The sequence below is a fragment of the Gadus morhua genome, chromosome 18 (genome assembly GCF_902167405.1).
Source record: "Gadus morhua chromosome 18, gadMor3.0, whole genome shotgun sequence".
NCBI classification, from domain to species: Eukaryota; Metazoa; Chordata; class Actinopteri; order Gadiformes; family Gadidae; genus Gadus; species Gadus morhua.
In genome coordinates this window covers 1073093-1090202 of record NC_044065.1, presented here as the reverse complement: position 1 = coordinate 1090202, position 17110 = coordinate 1073093, and the positions used below count along the sequence as shown (strand labels likewise).

General features: G+C 52.0%; 1 protein-coding gene across 2 annotated transcripts in view; it reads right to left on the bottom strand.

Moving 5' to 3' along the window:
- Window positions 1–17110, bottom strand: part of abca5 (ATP-binding cassette, sub-family A (ABC1), member 5) — a 42097-nt gene that overhangs the window by 6033 nt on the left and 18954 nt on the right. For both annotated transcript variants that reach the window (XM_030339527.1, XM_030339526.1), the window contains 17 exons: window positions 16627–16828; window positions 12979–13145; window positions 12347–12474; window positions 11248–11385; window positions 10220–10333; window positions 9507–9677; window positions 8570–8683; window positions 8294–8431; window positions 7808–7876; window positions 7205–7296; window positions 5928–6042; window positions 5376–5493; window positions 5102–5193; window positions 4380–4555; window positions 2494–2569; window positions 1959–2053; window positions 690–809 (listed from right to left, as the gene is read on the bottom strand). In XM_030339527.1, the coding sequence (XP_030195387.1) occupies window positions 690–809; window positions 1959–2053; window positions 2494–2569; window positions 4380–4555; window positions 5102–5193; window positions 5376–5493; window positions 5928–6042; window positions 7205–7296; window positions 7808–7876; window positions 8294–8431; window positions 8570–8683; window positions 9507–9677; window positions 10220–10333; window positions 11248–11385; window positions 12347–12474; window positions 12979–13145; window positions 16627–16828 (2125 nt within the window). The remainder of the gene's footprint in view (window positions 1–689; window positions 810–1958; window positions 2054–2493; window positions 2570–4379; window positions 4556–5101; window positions 5194–5375; window positions 5494–5927; window positions 6043–7204; window positions 7297–7807; window positions 7877–8293; window positions 8432–8569; window positions 8684–9506; window positions 9678–10219; window positions 10334–11247; window positions 11386–12346; window positions 12475–12978; window positions 13146–16626; window positions 16829–17110) is intronic.

Genomic DNA, 17110 nt, shown 5'->3' with positions numbered 1-17110 from the left:
GTTAGGGTTGGGTAAGGGTGGGGTTAGGGGGTGACCACTGTTAGGGTGGGGTTAGGGTGAGGGGGTGACCCCAGTTAGGGTTGGGTAAGGGTGGGGTAAGGGTGAGAGGGGGTGACCCCTGTTAGGGTTGGGTAAGGGTGGGGTTAGGGTGGGGGGTGACCCCAGTTAGGGTGGGGTAAGGGTGGGGTTAGGGTGAGAGGGGGTGACCCCAGTTAGGGTTGGGTAAGGGTGGGGTTAGGGTGAGAGGGGGTGACCCCTGTTAGGGTGGGGTAAGGGTGGGGTTAGGGTGGGGGGTGACCCCTGTTAGGGTGGGGTAAGGGTGGGGTTAGGGTGGGGGGTGACCCCTGTTAGGGTGGGGTAAGGGTGGGGTTAGGGTGGGGGGTGACCCCTGTTAGGGTGGGGTAAGGATGGGGTTAGGGTGGGGGGTGACCCCTGTTAGGGTGGGGTTAGGGTGACCCCAGTTAGGGTTGGGTAAGGGTGGGGTTAGGGTGGGGGGTGACCCCTGTTAGGGTGGGGTAAGGATGGGGTTAGGGTGGGGGGTGACCCCTGTTAGGGTTGGGTAAGGGTGGGGTTAGGGTGGGGGGTGGACCCTGTTAGGGTGGGGTAAGGATGGGGTTAGGGTGGGGGGTGACCCCTGTTAGGGTTGGGTAAGGGTGGGGTTAGGGTGGGGGGTGACCCCTGTTCCCCACCTCAGCTGTCCCGACACCACGATGGCCACGCGGTCGCACACGGCCTCCGCCTCCTCCATGTAGTGGGTCGTGATGACGGCCCCCCGCTGGGGGTCCCGGAAGGCCGAGCGCATGGCCCGCCTGGAACGCACACACACACACACACACACACACACACACACACACACACACACACACACACACACACACACACACACACACACACACACACACACACACACACATTAACACAGTGGAGGTGCCCTGCTGGGGGGATGGACGGAGGCATTGGAGGAACTAGAGTTACTTTACACAACCGGTGACCACACATACGGTTAGCTCCACCCATAGAGTTAGCTCCACCCATACGGTCAGCTCCACCCATAGAGTTAGCTCCACCCATACGGTTAGCTCCACCCATAGAGTTAGCTCCACCCATACGGTTAGCTCCACCCATAGAGTTAGCTCCACCCATACGGTTAGCTCCACCCATAGAGTTAGCTCCACCCATAGAGTTAGCTCCACCCATAGAGTTAGCTCCACCCATAGAGTTAGCTCCACCCATACGGTTAGCTCCACCCATAGAGTTAGCTCCACCCATACGGTTAGCTCCACCCATAAAGTTAGCTCCACCCGTAGGGTTAGCTCCACCCATAGGGTTAGCTCCACCCATAGGGTTAGCTCCACCCATAGAGTTAGCTCCACCCATACGGTTATCTCCACCCATTGAGTTAGCTCCACCCATAGGGTTAGCTCCACCCATAGAGTTATCTCCACCCATAGAGTTAGCTCCACCCATAGAGTTAGCTCCACCCATCAGATTACATCAACATATCCATTTAGCTCAATCCCTGGAGTTGGCTCCACCCATAGTTAGCTCCACCCATAGTGTTGGCCCCACCCATAGTGTTGGCTACGCCCATAGAGTTGGCCCCACCCAGTATTAGCCCCACCGATATAGTTAGCTCCACCCATAGTTAGCTCGACCCAGTGTTGGCCCCACCCATATAGTTAGCTCCACCCATAGAGTTGTGCCCCACCCATATAGTTAGCTCCACCCATAGAGTTGGCTCCACCCATAGAGTTGGCTCCACCCATAGAGTTGGCCCCACCCATAGAGTTGGCTCCACCCATAGAGTTGGCCCCACCCATATAGTTAGCGCCACCCATAGTGTTGGCTCCACCCATAGTTAGCTCCACCCATAGAGTTGGCCCCACCCATAGAGTTAGCTCCTCCCACATAGTTAGCTCCACCCATCAGGGCCCTCCAGTCGACCAATGGGCTCTCACCACATGCGCTGTTTGGACTTGGGGTCCATCCCGGCGGACGGCTCGTCCAGCAGCACCACCCGGGGGTTACCCAGCATGCTCAGCGCGAAGCACAGCTGGGGAGACAACAGAGAGGGGTGAGCCCACGGGGCGGCTCCTGGAGGGTCCTGTTGGGGTAGGGGGGGGGGGGGCTCCTGGAGGGTCCTGTTGGGCTGGGGGGGGCTCCTGGAGGGTCCTGTTGGGGTGGGGGGGGGCTCCTGGAGGGTCCTGTTGGGGTAGGGGGGGGGGGGGCTCCTGGAGGGTCCTGTTGGGGTAGGGGGGGGGGGGGGGGCTCCTGGAGGGTCCTGTTGGGGTAGGGGGGGGGGGGGGGGCTCCTGGAGGGTCCTGTTGGGGTAGGGGGGGGGGGGGGGCTCCTGGAGGGTCCTGTTGGGGTAGGGGGGGGGGGCTTTTACAGGGTCCTGTTGGGGTAGGGTGAATGGGGGTGAACACTGCTAGGGTGGGGTTAGGATGGGGTTAGGGTGGGGTGAGGGGGGGTGCCTGTGGACGGGGTCCTCACCTTCCTCTTGACCCCCGCTGACAGGCTCTTGGCCTGCTGGTCCAGGTGCTCCTTCAGCTCCAGGGCGTTCACCACGCTGGGGGAGCACCACAACACAACTCAACACAACGCAACACAACGCAACGCAACACAAAACAACTCAACACAACACAATACAGCTTAACACAACTCAACACAACTTAACTCAACACAACACAACTCAATGCAACACAACACAACGCAACACAACACAACGCAACACAACTCAACACAACGCAACACAACGCAACACAACTCAACACAACGCAACTCAACACAAAACAGCTCAACACAACTTAACTCAACTCAACACAACACATCTAGGGCTGCAACTAACGATTATTTTAATAATCGATTAATTGGTCGATTTTTTTTTCGATTAATCGATGAATCTGATAAAAAAAAGATAGACATTTTCGAGACTCCTTAACGATCCACGTCTTTATTGATACCACTATTGATTCTTTTCTATTATTTTCTTGAAATACAATTTGTATTATTGCTTTAATTGCTGATACGATGATCATAGCTCAAGATAGGACGTTAAACAGGTCATAATTCCATCTATTTTATATTGCTGGGAAATAAGTTTTCGCTAATCAATCATATTACTGAGCCGACCTGAACACGTCACATTTGACTCTGTTTGCGACTTTTTTTTTAAGCTAACTAGCTCTATATCCTGCCTATTTTAACATGGATTTAAAAACTGGATCACTATTTTTAACTGGTGGGACTTTCTACACCGTCCGGTTGTGTGATTACTACCGCTGCTTTAAATGACTGTTGATGCACGCGGTGCCGACTCCGAGCCCGTCTGCACACCGTCTGCAGCAGCAGCAGCTGACAGGGTTTTTGGTTGGACTAGACGGATACTGAGTTGAAGGAGTTTTTAACCCAAAGACAGTGAAGGTACAACACTTTTATATAGGCCTACAGTCCAGTGTTAAGATATGACCAAAATACAAGCTGTGGTCGCTCACACTATAGCTCGCTGTGGGCGTGCATGAACCGTGAACCAACCTGTCGGCGGCTGGCTGTAAACAGTGCCGCGCCTACGAGTGACGTATCGCGCGACTCAACGAATCGATGACCAAATTTTGCCAACGCTTTTAGTATCGATTCGTTGTTGCAGCCCTAACTCAACACAACGCAACTCAACACATCACAACTCAACAAAACACAACTCAACTGAAAACAACTCAACACAACTCAACACAAGCTTCTAGGGCCAGGGCTTCTAGAACCACAACACAACTCAACTCAGCTCAAGAGGGGCGTAGCCAGACTTTGTGTTCATCCGGGGCCCAGCCCTGAGGGGGTCTTGGGGTCCACCCCCAGACATTTTTGAATTTCTAAGGTGCAATTTCCTGCATTCTAGTCCATTTTAGGGTGACCTGCTGAACATTGGCGAATCCTCAATCCCTTCTAATCTCATAGCCTACATTTTCAGTTGCAGGGCCTGCTCAATACAATACTATTTAATGGAAAGAAACAATAACCACTTAACTATTGACTTCTAGAGATTTTTATGTAAACTAAAATGGCAAAATTGAGACTTACTTTCAGTAGATGCAAAGTAGGATTGCAGAGATGGATTGTTTGTTTTATTTTTTGTATTTCAGAAGTGGTATGCTCTGCAGACCCATGATTTTGTAGCGAAGTATTATCCATGCTGTTGCATGTCCTTTCCACTAGATGGCACTGAAGAAGCTGAAAAAATATCCGGGGCTTCTGAAGTGAGATTTGGGGCTTCAGTCCCGAAACCCCCCCCCCCCCGCTCGGCGCCTGCAACTCAACGCAGCTCAACACAAGCTTCTAGGGCCAGGGCTTCTAGAACCACAACCCAACTCAAGACAGCCGCTCACCGCTTGATGACGTCGGGGACGGTGTACCCCTGCAGCCCCTTGACGGCGGCGTAGAACTCGAGGTGCTCCCGGAGCGTGACCCGGGGCCACAGCGGGTTGACCTGGGGGCAGTAGCCCACCTGCTGCTGGGCCGCGCCCGCCGGCCGGTACTCCGAGCTGCTGTCGTCCATCAGGACCTGGGGGGGGGGGGGGGGGGCAGACCCACGCCGTCAGCTGGCACATCTGGGCCACGAGGGCGGAGCACGGCTGCCCCACGCTAACAGACATTATTACAAAGATGAGTCTGAGTGTAATCAACACTGGACCGTGTGAGTCGCATGTCTAAAGAAACCCACGGAGCAGAGTCGAGGGGATTAGGAGTGCAGTGATCAGGAGTGCTGTGATTAGGAGTGCTGTGATTAGGAGTGCATTGATTAGGAGTGCAATGATCAGGAGTGCTGTGATCAGGAGTGCTGTGATCAGGAGTGCAGTGATCAGGAGTGCTGTGATTAGGAGTGCTGTGATTAGGAGTACTGTGATCAGGAGTGCAGTGATTAGGAGTGCATTGATTAGGAGTGCAGTGATCAGGAGTGCAGTGGTCAGGAGTGCAGTGGTCAGGAGTGCAGTGATCAGGAGTGCTGTGATCAGGAGTGCAGTGATTAGGAGTGATGTGATTAGGAGTGCTGTGATTAGGAGTGATGTGATCAGGAGTGGCCTCAAACGGGAGGTACCGGTCTGTGTACCTGGCCCGCAGTGGGGCGGATGTCCCCTGACAGCATGTGCATGATTGTACTCTTCCCAGCGCCGTTGGGGCCCAACAGCCCAAGAACCTCTCCTGAAACACAGCATTTACACTCCGGTCATTCAGCAGACGCTTTTACCCAAAGCGATTTACAATAAATACATTCGACAGAAGAAAGAGACACAACAATGTGTCTCCTTCGGTGCAGTAAGGATGTTCAGAGGACCGAGTGCCGACCGTCCTTCGACCTTGTCGAAGCCCAGGAGCGTCCGTACCTTTGCGGACGCAGAAGGAGATGCTCTGGGCGGCCAGCTTCCCTCTCCTGCTGAGTGGGGGGTCCTCCCCCTCCCTTTTGTACTGCTTGGTCAGGTTGCTGACCACCACCACGGGCTTCTACAACACACACAGCCAGAGGTCCACTGATACCACGTCTTGATCTGCGTGCTTCTCAGGCTGGAGGCCGCTCTTCTGCAATTTCACTCTGGCACCACTATGGTGAGAGGTGTTGTGGGAGTGTGTGGATGATGGCGGGTTGCAGCGGCCTCACCTGGCCCGAGTCAGACCGACCGGACTCTGGGCCAGGTGAGGCCGCTCAAACCAGACATCATCCACACACACACACACTCCCACAACATGCTGACTGAAAAGGGTTGGCCTTTTCATTGAGCAACAAAAGAAAAACCTTACTCGTCAGTAAATGAAGCACTCTGAGAAGAGAGAGAAAGAAAGAAAGAAAGAAAGAAAGAGAGCGAGCGAGCGAGCGCGAGCCAGAGAGGGAACAGAGATCAGGGAGGCCCTTGGAGGTTCCCCAGCCCGTCAGCTCCTACCTCCTCAGTGCAGGGGCCCCTGAGGGCCTCGGCCACGCGGCCCCGCTCCAGACGCACGTCCTCGTCCTCACTCTGAGGCTCCTCGGGGGCCCGCTCCGCCCGGGATGTGATGAACCTGAGGGCCCAACACAGAGAGACGTGATGAACCTGGGGGCCGAACACAGAGACCTGATGAACCTGAGGGCCCAACACAGAGACGTGATGAACCTGAGGGCCCAACACAGAGACCTGATGAACCTGGGGGCCCAACACAGAGACCTGATGAACCTGGGGGCCCAACAGAGAGACGTGATGAACCTGAGGGCCCAACAGAGACGTGATGAACCTGAGGGCCCAACACAGAGACGTGATGAACCTGAGGGCCCAACACAGAGACGTGATGAACCTGAGGGCCCAACACAGAGACGTGATGAACCTGAGGGCCCAACAGAGAGACCTGGTGAACCTGAGGGCCCAACACAGAGACGTGATGAACCTGAGGGCCCAACACAGAGACGTGATGAACCTGAGGGCCCAACACAGAGACCTGGTGAACCTGAGGGCCCAACAGAGACGTGATGAACCTGAGGGCCCAACACAGAGACCTGATGAATCTGGGGGCCCAACACAGAGAGGTGATGAACCTGGGGGCCCAACACAGAGACCTGATGAACCTGAGGGCCCAACACAGAGACCTGATGAACCTGGGGGCCCAACACAGAGACCTGATGAACCTGGGGGCCCAACAGAGAGACGTGATGAACCTGAGGGCCCAACAGAGACGTGATGAACCTGAGGGCCCAACACAGAGACGTGATGAACCTGAGGGCCCAACAGAGACGTGATGAACCTGAGGGCCCAACACAGAGACGGTTACCCCCCTTTACTACTCACTCACATTGTTTAACACATGCAAGTGAGTGAGTGGGTGGGTGGGTGGATGAGTGAGTGAGTGAGTGAGTGAGTGAGTGAGTGAGTGAGTGAGTGAGTGAGTGAGTGAGTGCGAGAGTGAGTGAGTGAGAGAGTGGGTGGAAGTCAATCTCTACATTGTATTTAACCGAGTGAATGAGTGAGTGAGAGAGTGAGTAAGTGAGGTAGAGATTGAGAGAGTGAGTGAGTGAGTGGGTGGAAGTCAATCTCTCCATTGTATTTAACTTAGTGAGGGATTGAGTGAGAGAGAGATAGAGAGTGAGAGAGTGAGAGAGTGAGAGAGTGAGTGCGTGCGTCAGAGAGAGACAGAGAGTGAGTGGGTAGAAGTCAGTCTCTCTACATTGTGTTTAACCGATGGTGACCCCTACCTTCCGAACTGGTCAGTCTTGGGGCCCCCCCCCGCCTGTCTCTGCTCCAGCCAGTAGAGCAGGTAGAGCAGGACCACACACTGCAGGTAGGGCTGAACACAGAGCACAGCACCGTCACACACACACACACACACACACACACTCGACCCCCCATTCTCACCCTCCACACTCCCCCCCCCCCCCCCCCCCCCCATCCATTGGCCGGGGTTACCTGATTGGCTGTCTCAGCTGTCTCTCTCTCTACCTGCGCGTGTCTCGCTCTAGGCTACGCCGGCCCTAATGCTAACGCTCAGCATCGGGTGGTTGGTTGGGGATTCTTTCGGTTGGATACTTTCAAAATGTATACTTTGGCTTGTTCAACTTTCTATGAAATGCCTACCCTATCTCTAATCCATAACGGGTAATGTGGGGAGACGGGGGGTTCGTACTGGGTTAGTGTGTTTACATGTGTCCTTTACTCAATCCACTTTATAAACCTTTCAGCCTTCATTCGAACAGAAGCATTAACACTGTTCATTCATACAGACGTCATCATATCCAAAAGGAATATCACGTTCCCATTGAGTCATGAACTGTAACTTCCTGTGTGCTGTGAGTTCTTACGGCGATGACGGCTACCATCAGGTTCTTCCACAGCAGGTTCTCCTTGTAGAGCGCCGGGAGGAAGGTGGCCTGTAGGGGACACAAAGCATCCAGGGGTCAAGACGCTTCTTAGAAGGATTAGAACGTCACTGCTCAATGCAACAGCATCCCTCTCATTTCAAACATCGCATATTAAAACATCATCTATCTTAAAAACATTTGATGTCATATCCCATAATGTGGCAGAACTATTGGTGGGAGTGTTTAGGAACGATTAGGAAGGACATCAGGATATGATTAAGAAACACATATAGGCGCTGTTTAGACATAATACTTGGTTCAACATTGTCGCCATGTCTCCTCCCAGTCTCGGAGATGATGCGAACTATGGAGGCAGTACAAACCTGAAAGCTGTCTGTGTGGATACCGCCACTAGTGTCAACGGGCCTACCTTGGTGATGATGTTGAGGCAGGCCTACCTTGGTGATGATGTTGAGGCAGGCCTACCTTGGTGATGATGTTGAGGCAGGCCATGAGGGGGTAGAGGGGGTTGAACAGGCACAGGAGGAGGAGCAGAGTCCGTGTGAGGAGCTGGTTGCCGTTCATGAACAGGAGCTTGACGAAGGAGGCCGTCACGATGCACACCTGGAGGCGACACACGCCGTGAGAGGAGCTCAGAACACAGGAATCTGGCCATGGTGTAGCTGTTGTGAAACACCATTAACAAAAATATACAGCTCCACACACACACACACACACACACACACACACACACACACACACCATCATGGAGATGACAGACAGGAAGTCGCGGTTGCTTTGGACGCGGGTGAAGCCAAAGGACACCACGTAGGTGAAGAGGATGATGGCCGGTCCGAAGCCCACCGTGCACACCATCTACCAGGAGGAGGAGGGAACGGAGGAGAGGTGGATCACAGGGTCAGAGAACAGCTCTACATTAAGAGGTGGAACACAGGGTCAGAGTAAAGCTCTACATTAAGAGGTGGAACACAGGGTCAGAGAACAGCTCTACATTAAGAGGTGGAACACAGGGTCAGAGTAAAGCTCTACATTAAGAGGAGGAACACAGGGTCAGAGAACAGCTCTACATTAAGAGGAGGAACACAGGTTCAGAGAACAGCTCTACATTAAGAGGTGGAACACAGGGTCAGAGAACAGCTCTACATTAAGAGGAGCACAGGGTCAGAGAACAGCTCTACATTAAGAGGAGGATCACAGGGTCAGAGAACAGCTCTACATTAAGAGGAGGAACACAGGGTCAGAGAACAGCTCTACATTAAGAGGAGGAACACAGGGTCAGAGAACAGCTCTACATTAAGAGGAGCACAGGGTCAGAGAACAGCTCTACATTAAGAGGAGGATCACAGGGTCAGAGAACAGCTCTACATTAAGAGGGGGATCACAGGGTCAGAGTACTGCTCTACATTGAGATGATTCGTTGGCTTCACTTCACTCACACACTTTGAGTGTTTCTTTTAGGTTTTGATTCATTTGGTTTAACTCCTCAATAACGTTATGCTCCTTTGATCCCCTTAGAGGCCAAAGTTGGTTTACGAAGACGTGAAAACGTATCGAGGTTTTTGTGCACGTCTGGGGATCAGTGTTGTGTGTTGGTTCAGTTGCAGGCGTGTACGTGTGTGTGTGTGTACATGTGTGTGTGCGTGTGTCTACATGTCGTGTGTGTGAGAGCGTTACGCACCACGCAGGTCATGTTGACGGAGCTCAGCAGGTTCCCCGTGTGGAAGGCGAAGAAGATGGTGACCATGGAGCAGAGGATGAGGTAGAAGAGGGGGACGTCCACCGCCGCCTGGCCGCACCAGTAGGCCGACGGCATCAGGCCCGAGATACGCAGGGTGGAGCGACACTTGATCTGCACGGAGGGAGAGAGAGCGAGGGCCTTAACGATAACGATAAGACGACTAAAGAGTTAAAGCTAGGGTCGGCCATTTGGAGAAACCAGCCTGAAGTAGCTCGATTATGAAAGCATCCAGCTGAAAGCGTAACTCTCTAGCGTTAGGTCTGCCAAACCTAATACTCTGGTCATGTGCTATGGCCGCACTAACGCATGCTAGTACAGCCCCGGGAAGTGCTTGTCCAAACAACCACAAAGTCCTACTAACTGATCCAGAAAGAAGACGAGTAGTGTATGTTGTACGTCCTGGCACCCAAAAATAGTACTAATAGTAAAATAGCATTGTGTATCATCTTATTCTAGCTATCTTTGTTGTATACAGGGAATGGGTTAACCTAGTGATAGTTAGTGATGGCACTTGGTTCTATGAACATCCTTACTGTACCGACAGATATATAGTTTCTCTTTCTTCTGACAAACAGACTTATTGTAAGCCTCTTTGGAAAAGCGTCTCCTAATTTCCTAAATTTAAATCAGTGCATGATTAGCGGAGCTCATACCTCCCGATCCCGTGTGTGGTCCATGGCAAAGTAGGCCGGCATCCCAGCGGCCAACATACCCAGTATGATGGCCTCGATGTACACCATGACGTAGGACATGGTGTCGGGGATTTGCTGCGGGGTCGACAGAGAGAGAGAGCACTTCAGTCGAACAAGGTCAACCATGCATCAAAAGGTCCAGTGTGGAGGACTGAGGAGTAACTCGTGGTTTCAGATTGAAACAAACTAACGAACGATCACGTTCATGAACAATCTCACATGAAACAACGAGCCGTTCCGCTAACGGACACGTGAGGCCGAGTCCATTGAGAATACTTTGAGAAAGCAATATCCGTAATGTAATAAGGATGTTTTAAAATCCTTCCGATGTGCTGCTGGTCAGCGGTTGGTGGATCTCAACCAAGTGAAACTACAGTGTTTTGATTAACATTACGTATGCTTCACATCGAAGGGCCCCTTGTTGCTAGGGCCCCTTATTGCTAGGCCCCCGCTTCTCACATCAAGTGAGAAGCGAGGGCCGCCCCTTGTATAGATTAGCTTATGTTGCGTGTGCTCACGAGTAGTTGTCACTTTATTTATGCTTTCTTTGATTTGGCTCCGCTTCTAGTTCTCTATTCCCCTTGGCGTATTTTCAGATTATACTTTTCCAATAAATACACCTTCGTATTAGTTCGCCGTTTTTTGGCGTGCTTTGATGCTCCAGTCAGTTCGAAGTACTTTTGTGTTATGGTTCCCCTACTCCCCCTAGACGTAGCCACCTTACATCTTGGAGCCGTAACTTGATGCTTGGGCCCCTTGTTGCTAGGGCCCCTTGTTGCTAGGGCCCCTTGTTGCTAGGGCCCCTTGTTGCTAGGGCCCCTTGTTGCTAGGGCCCCTTGTTGCTAGGTTCTGGGAGGGGAGCACATCTCTGTAGACCATCGACCGGCCTCAGTGCCGTGTACGGTCTCCGAATGACGCAGCCGGTCTACGTGGATATCTGCCCACGCGATGAACGGAGAGGCCTGATTGGTCCTCCTGACCCTACTCACGTAGTCGAAGGGTTTGGTCCAGGTCCGGATCCGACCGGTTCCGTTGAGGCCCCGGAGGAGCGCGTTGCTCAGGACGTTGACGGTCATGGGCAGGGAGTGCACCGTGGTGCTGTTGAACGCCAGGCTGTACTCAAAGCCCTGAGACACAAGGACAGAGGGTCAGAGGAGGGGCTCCAGGTCTGAGACACCAGGACAGAGGGTCAGAGGAGGGGCTCCGGGTCTGAGACACCAGGACAGAGGGTCAGAGGAGGGGCTCCAGGTCTGAGACACCAGGACAGAGGGTCAGAGGAGGGGCTCCAGGTCTGAGACACCAGGACAGTGGGTCAGAGGAGGGGCTCCGGGTCTGAGACACCAGAACAGAGGGTCAGAGGAGGGGCTCCAGGTCTGAGACACCAGGACAGAGGGTCAGAGGAGGGGCTCCAGGTCTGAGACACCAGGACAGAGGGTCAGAGGAGGGGCTCCAGGTCTGAGACACCAGAACAGAGGGTCAGAGGAGGGGCTCCAGGTCTGAGACACCAGAACAGAGGGTCAGAGGAGGGGCTCCAGGTCTGAGGACCGACAGGTGGGCTCCGCGTCCGGAGGCCACGCGTCTGTACTGAAGTCAGACACGAATACAGAAGCGGATCCAAACTGTTTCCCCAAATCACGGCACGTGCTGAACTATGCGTCAGATCTGCCTGCCTGGTCATGTCGTTGGGGAGGATATATTGTCATGCACGTGATTGGTCAAAGTATATCTGGATCTGGGTACTCAAAATGTGTCGAGGAAAAGTACTGACGGGTGGGATTGAGATGACCAACGAGAGAGAGAGTGAGAGAGAGCAATATAATATCTATAACATAATATATATTTGAATGACTGCGTTGGTTTCTCGACGTCTCTGGTCCTTCCACAACAAGTAAAGACTCAAAGTGGTGGTTATCTCGGCCATGGTGGAGAAGGAGAATGAGCCCCTCCCCCTCCTATATGCTTCAAAACAAGAGCGAACTTGCACTTTTGGTGTCAAGAGTTAGACCCGCTACAACCAACCTACCCCCCTCTCTCTCTCCCCCTCTCCCCCTCTCCCCCTCTCCCTCTCCCTCCCCCTCTCTCTCTCACCTTGCTGGATCCGGTGACGTTGATGGCTGCGCTGTGCGGGGCGGCGGCCATGTAGTCGTTCTGCTTCATCAGCTCCACCTTGATGTCCTGGGCCTCCAGGTTGTGTATGAAGCCGGAGATGTCCGAGTCTGGACACAGGGGGGCCACACACGGGTGTGTGTGGGGTTACCTCACGGTACAGATATTTGGGGACATTTTGGCGGTAAATTCTGCTTTAAGAACCAAAGGCAGAATAAGTTAAAAAAAAAAATATATATATTCTGCAGGCAACTTTTTGGCCCACACTCGATTTTAGGGATGTTATGTACAAGCATGCTTCTCCCGCCACATTGAAACCCATTTACATCTGCAGTCAGGACGTTTAGCAAACGCTTTTCAAACGGACCTACAATAAGTACATTTGTCAGCAGAAGGAGAAACAATCATATATCTGTCCGTACAGTAAGGTACAGTAAGTGCCGAGCACTAACAATCACTATGTTAACCCATTCCCTTTAGACAACAAAGATAGCTAGGATAAGAGTCTATACACAATGCTTGGTACTATTTTAAAGTGCCAGAACGTACAACATACAATAAGGCGTGGCCCCCCTGAAACGCTGCCAGTCGGCGCACTCCACTGGAGGACTCACCGGAGGAGTTCTGGACCAGCAGGCTGGTGGCGTACTTCCTGGGGGCCTGGCTCCTCTTCAGCAGGTAGAGGGGCCGGAACTCGCGGTCCGAGGAGTGGATCTGGATGTGTCCGGTGACCAGCGACAGCATCACCATGGCCAGCACAAACACCTGCAGCATGCCCAGACTGGGGACAGAAAGGAGCTCATTCCCCATCATCCCTCTACACACAGTTGGAAACGTGTGAAGGGTTTTTGTTTGACAACACCCCCCGCACAGATAAAAACCTTAACAAGCATCACCACCATGCACCATGCGCCCCCCCTCCATTATGTAGGATCAGAGGATGGACATCGAGATGCCAAAATGAACTGCGCCCCCTACAGCCAGCACCAGAAAACACTGAAGGCCAAACAGTCCGACGTTCTAACAAACACCAAAAATAAACGCTTGTTCCGTTGGCTGCGGTTCTGCATTCAGATGGAGATGTATCATCCTTATCCCCGCCTCTAGAGGAGCCCGTCCTACTAACATGTCCCCGCCTCTAGAGGACCCTGTCCCCCACCCCTCCTCTCTAGAGCAGGGGTGTCAAACCCATTGTGGTTCAGGGGCCACATACAGCCCATCTGATCTCAACTGGGCCGGACCAGTTAAATAATGGCAAAATAACCTACGTCAACTCCAAATCTTTAGCTTTGTTTTTCAGTACTATGCTTTATCATCCAGCCTACATTTGTAGCCTACATAATCACGGATCACAAGGATCTATATTAGCACACATTTATTCACAGATGGAATTGAAAAAAAATGCATTTCACATTCATTAACAACTAGTTTATTTTTATAGACTTGAGTGAGTGATTTTTTCATCTGAACACCTGAACCAACTCACCACACTAAACAAACTCAAGTGGGAGCTATGAAGAAAGCTATCATACTGCCTTGAAAATGTAAATACGCATAACATTTATTGCAGTGCATGAGCAATGAGATCAGGCTACATCAGACCAAACTGTATTGTAGGCTACCGAAGCTGAGAATGATATACTGCACAATATTCTTTGTCTTTTAACATGAAACCTGAGTAAACTTATTTTCAAAGATCTGTATTCATCATAGTGCAAACATTTCTGAAAGAGCATCAAAAGAATTAGGCCCAGGCGTACTTGCTGATTGACTTATTTTCCTCACTGCAGTCTATTTGCTGCTGCTGGCTCCTGAAATTTCGCATCTTTTAGCCTTTACGAGTGCATCCATATCAGGTGTCAAATCCAGAGTAGCAGCACATTTGACAAAGTCATTCAAGTGTGTGTTTGTTAACCTTGAGTGGTGCTTTGTTTTATTTAGGTTCATTACAGAGAACACCTGTTCACAAAGATAGGTTGTCCCAAACATGGATAAAACCTTCGCAGCCAGGGATGTTAATTTGGGGTACCCTGGCAAGAGATATTGATAAAATGTGTCCAAGCCCACCGACGCAAATATCTCCTTCATATTGGTATCACACTGCAAGTCAATTATCTCGAGTTGGATGTCAGCTGGCATGTCAGAAGGCTTGACTGTAAATGGCGAGCGAAAAACGCTCCTTCCTAGTTCACTGAAGACCTGAAACCTCCGCTCAAACTCTTGCAGCAATCCTGTTATCTTGTCTTTGTGTTGATCCATATCAGCATTACGTCCGGTCGCACGCACAGCTGTTAGTCATGGGAAATGGGCCGTGTCAACGCTAGATATCTGCGTCTCCCAGAGTGACAGTTTTAACTTGAATGCGCGTATGCTGTCGTTATACTGAGTGACAATTATTTTGCGGCCCTGCGCAATTTTGTTAAAGATTATTCAGGTGCTGTGTAATATCCACCATAACGGCAAGATCCTGCACCCACTGCAGACATTTAAGTTCCTTCACTGGGCTACCCTTTTTCTCCATGTACTGTCCAATTTCCTCTCGTAGCTCAAAGAAACGCTTGAGCACGGCACCTCGGCTTAACCACCGTACTTCAGTGTGGTATGGTAGGCCAGCCTGAATGTCATTATTTCTGAGAAAAGTGTAAAACTGACGGGGATCCAGCCCTCGCACTCTGATGAAATTTACAGTTTTTACAACCACACTCATAACATGATCCATTATTTGTGTTTTGCAACACAACGCTACAGTGAAATGCCCAGAAATCTTGTCCCCCATTCGCGGTCTGTACTTTCTCTCGGAATTTTGTCGCAACGCCTGCCTTTCTCCCGACCATTGATGGTGCACCATCTGTAGCCAGGCTGACGGCACGGGACCAGTCCACTCCGACCTTGTTCAGCGCTCCAACGAGAGAGCTGAATGTGTCATTCGCTGTTGTAGTGTCCTTCATAAGCACCAACTCAAGGAACTCCTCGGTGATTGTCAAAGTCTCATCAACACCCCGAATAAATATGGCCAGTTGAGCAATATCTGACATCAGTGCTTTCATCAATTGCAACCGAAAAAGCAATAAATAACTTGATTTTGTCATTCATTTGGCTGCCCAAGTCTCCTGAGAGCTCTGTTACCCTATCTGCGACAGTGTTCTTCAACAGACTAATGTTGGCAAAGGCAGATCGCTTTCCAGGGAACACGAATTCTGCAGCCTTCAGCATGCATGTTTTCACGAACTCACCGTCAGAAAATGGCTTGGATGCTTGCACTATCTCGAGAGCAATAAGGTAGCTGGCTTTCACTGCTGCATCACTGACCTCTCGGCTGAAAGTAAAAGTAGACTGCTGTTTCTTCAGACCAGCTAACAATCTGTCTATCTCCTCTTTTCTTAGTTGTCCTTTCAAATGGTGATATCTTTCTTTATGATGAGTCTCAGAGCGGCGCCAAATATTATATTTTTTGAGCACTGAAACTTGCTGATTACATACCAAGCACACTGCTTTTGTATTCACCTCTGTGAATAAATAATTCTCAGTCCATTTTTCCTGGAAAACTCTGCACTCTGTTTCCACTTTACTGTATTTCTTTTGACAGACATTTTGGTAATGGGGATGACACCCCTGATAACTTCTTAATTGTCATCAAATCATCCCGCGGGCCGTAGGTTTGACACCCCTGCTCCAGAGGACCCTGTCCCGTCTCCAGAGGACCCTCTCCCGTCTCCAGAGGACCCTGTCCCGTCTCCAGAGGACCCTGTCCCGTCTCCAGAGGACCCTGTCCCGTCTCCAGAGGACCCTCTCCCGTCTCCAGAGGACCCTCTCCCGTCTCTAGAGGACCCTGTCCCGTCTCCAGAGGACCCTGTCCCGTCTCCAGAGGACCCTGTCCCGTCTATAGAGGACCCTCTCCCGTCTCCAGAGGACCCTGTCCCGTCTCCAGAGGACCCTCTCCCGTCTCTAGAGGACCCTCTCCCGTCTCCAGAGGACCCTCTCCCGTCTCCAGAGGACCCTGTCCCGTCTCTAGAGGACCCTGTCCCGTCTCCAGAGGACCCTGTCCCGTCTCTAGAGGACCCTCTCCCGTCTCTAGCGGACCCTCTCCCGTCTCCAGAGGACCCTGTCCCGTCTCTAGAGGACCCTCTCCCGTCTCTAGAGGACCCTGTCCCGTCTATAGAGGACCCTCTCCCGTCTCCAGAGGACCCTGTCCCGTCTCCAGAGGACCCTGTCCCGTCTCCAGAGGACCCTGTCCCCCTCACATGTCCCCGCTCCCCACTCACATGTAGATGAAGGCCTTCCTCTCGCGGACCATGTTGAGCATGTGCAGCCAGGCCACGGCGCTGAACTGCTGCCTCCAGAGCACCCGTCCCGCCGCGGGGCTGGAGCGCCCGTCGGAGAAGGTCAGCAGCCGCTGGTCCGTGTCGTCCAGGGAGCAGGAGTCCCCCTCGTCCTCCTCCTGGTCCTGGTTGAACACGCTGTAGTCTGGGGGACACGCACATCAGGACACACACATGGTGACACACATGGTGAGACACACGGAGCCACACATGGTGAGACACATGGTGACACACACACACACACGAGGACACACATGGTTACACACACGGTGACACACACAGAAGGTTACACAACACACAGACAAACACACACACACAGATATACCGATGGTTACACACACATAAACACCATGGTTCACACACACACACACACACACACACACACACACACACACACACACACACACACACACACACACACACACAC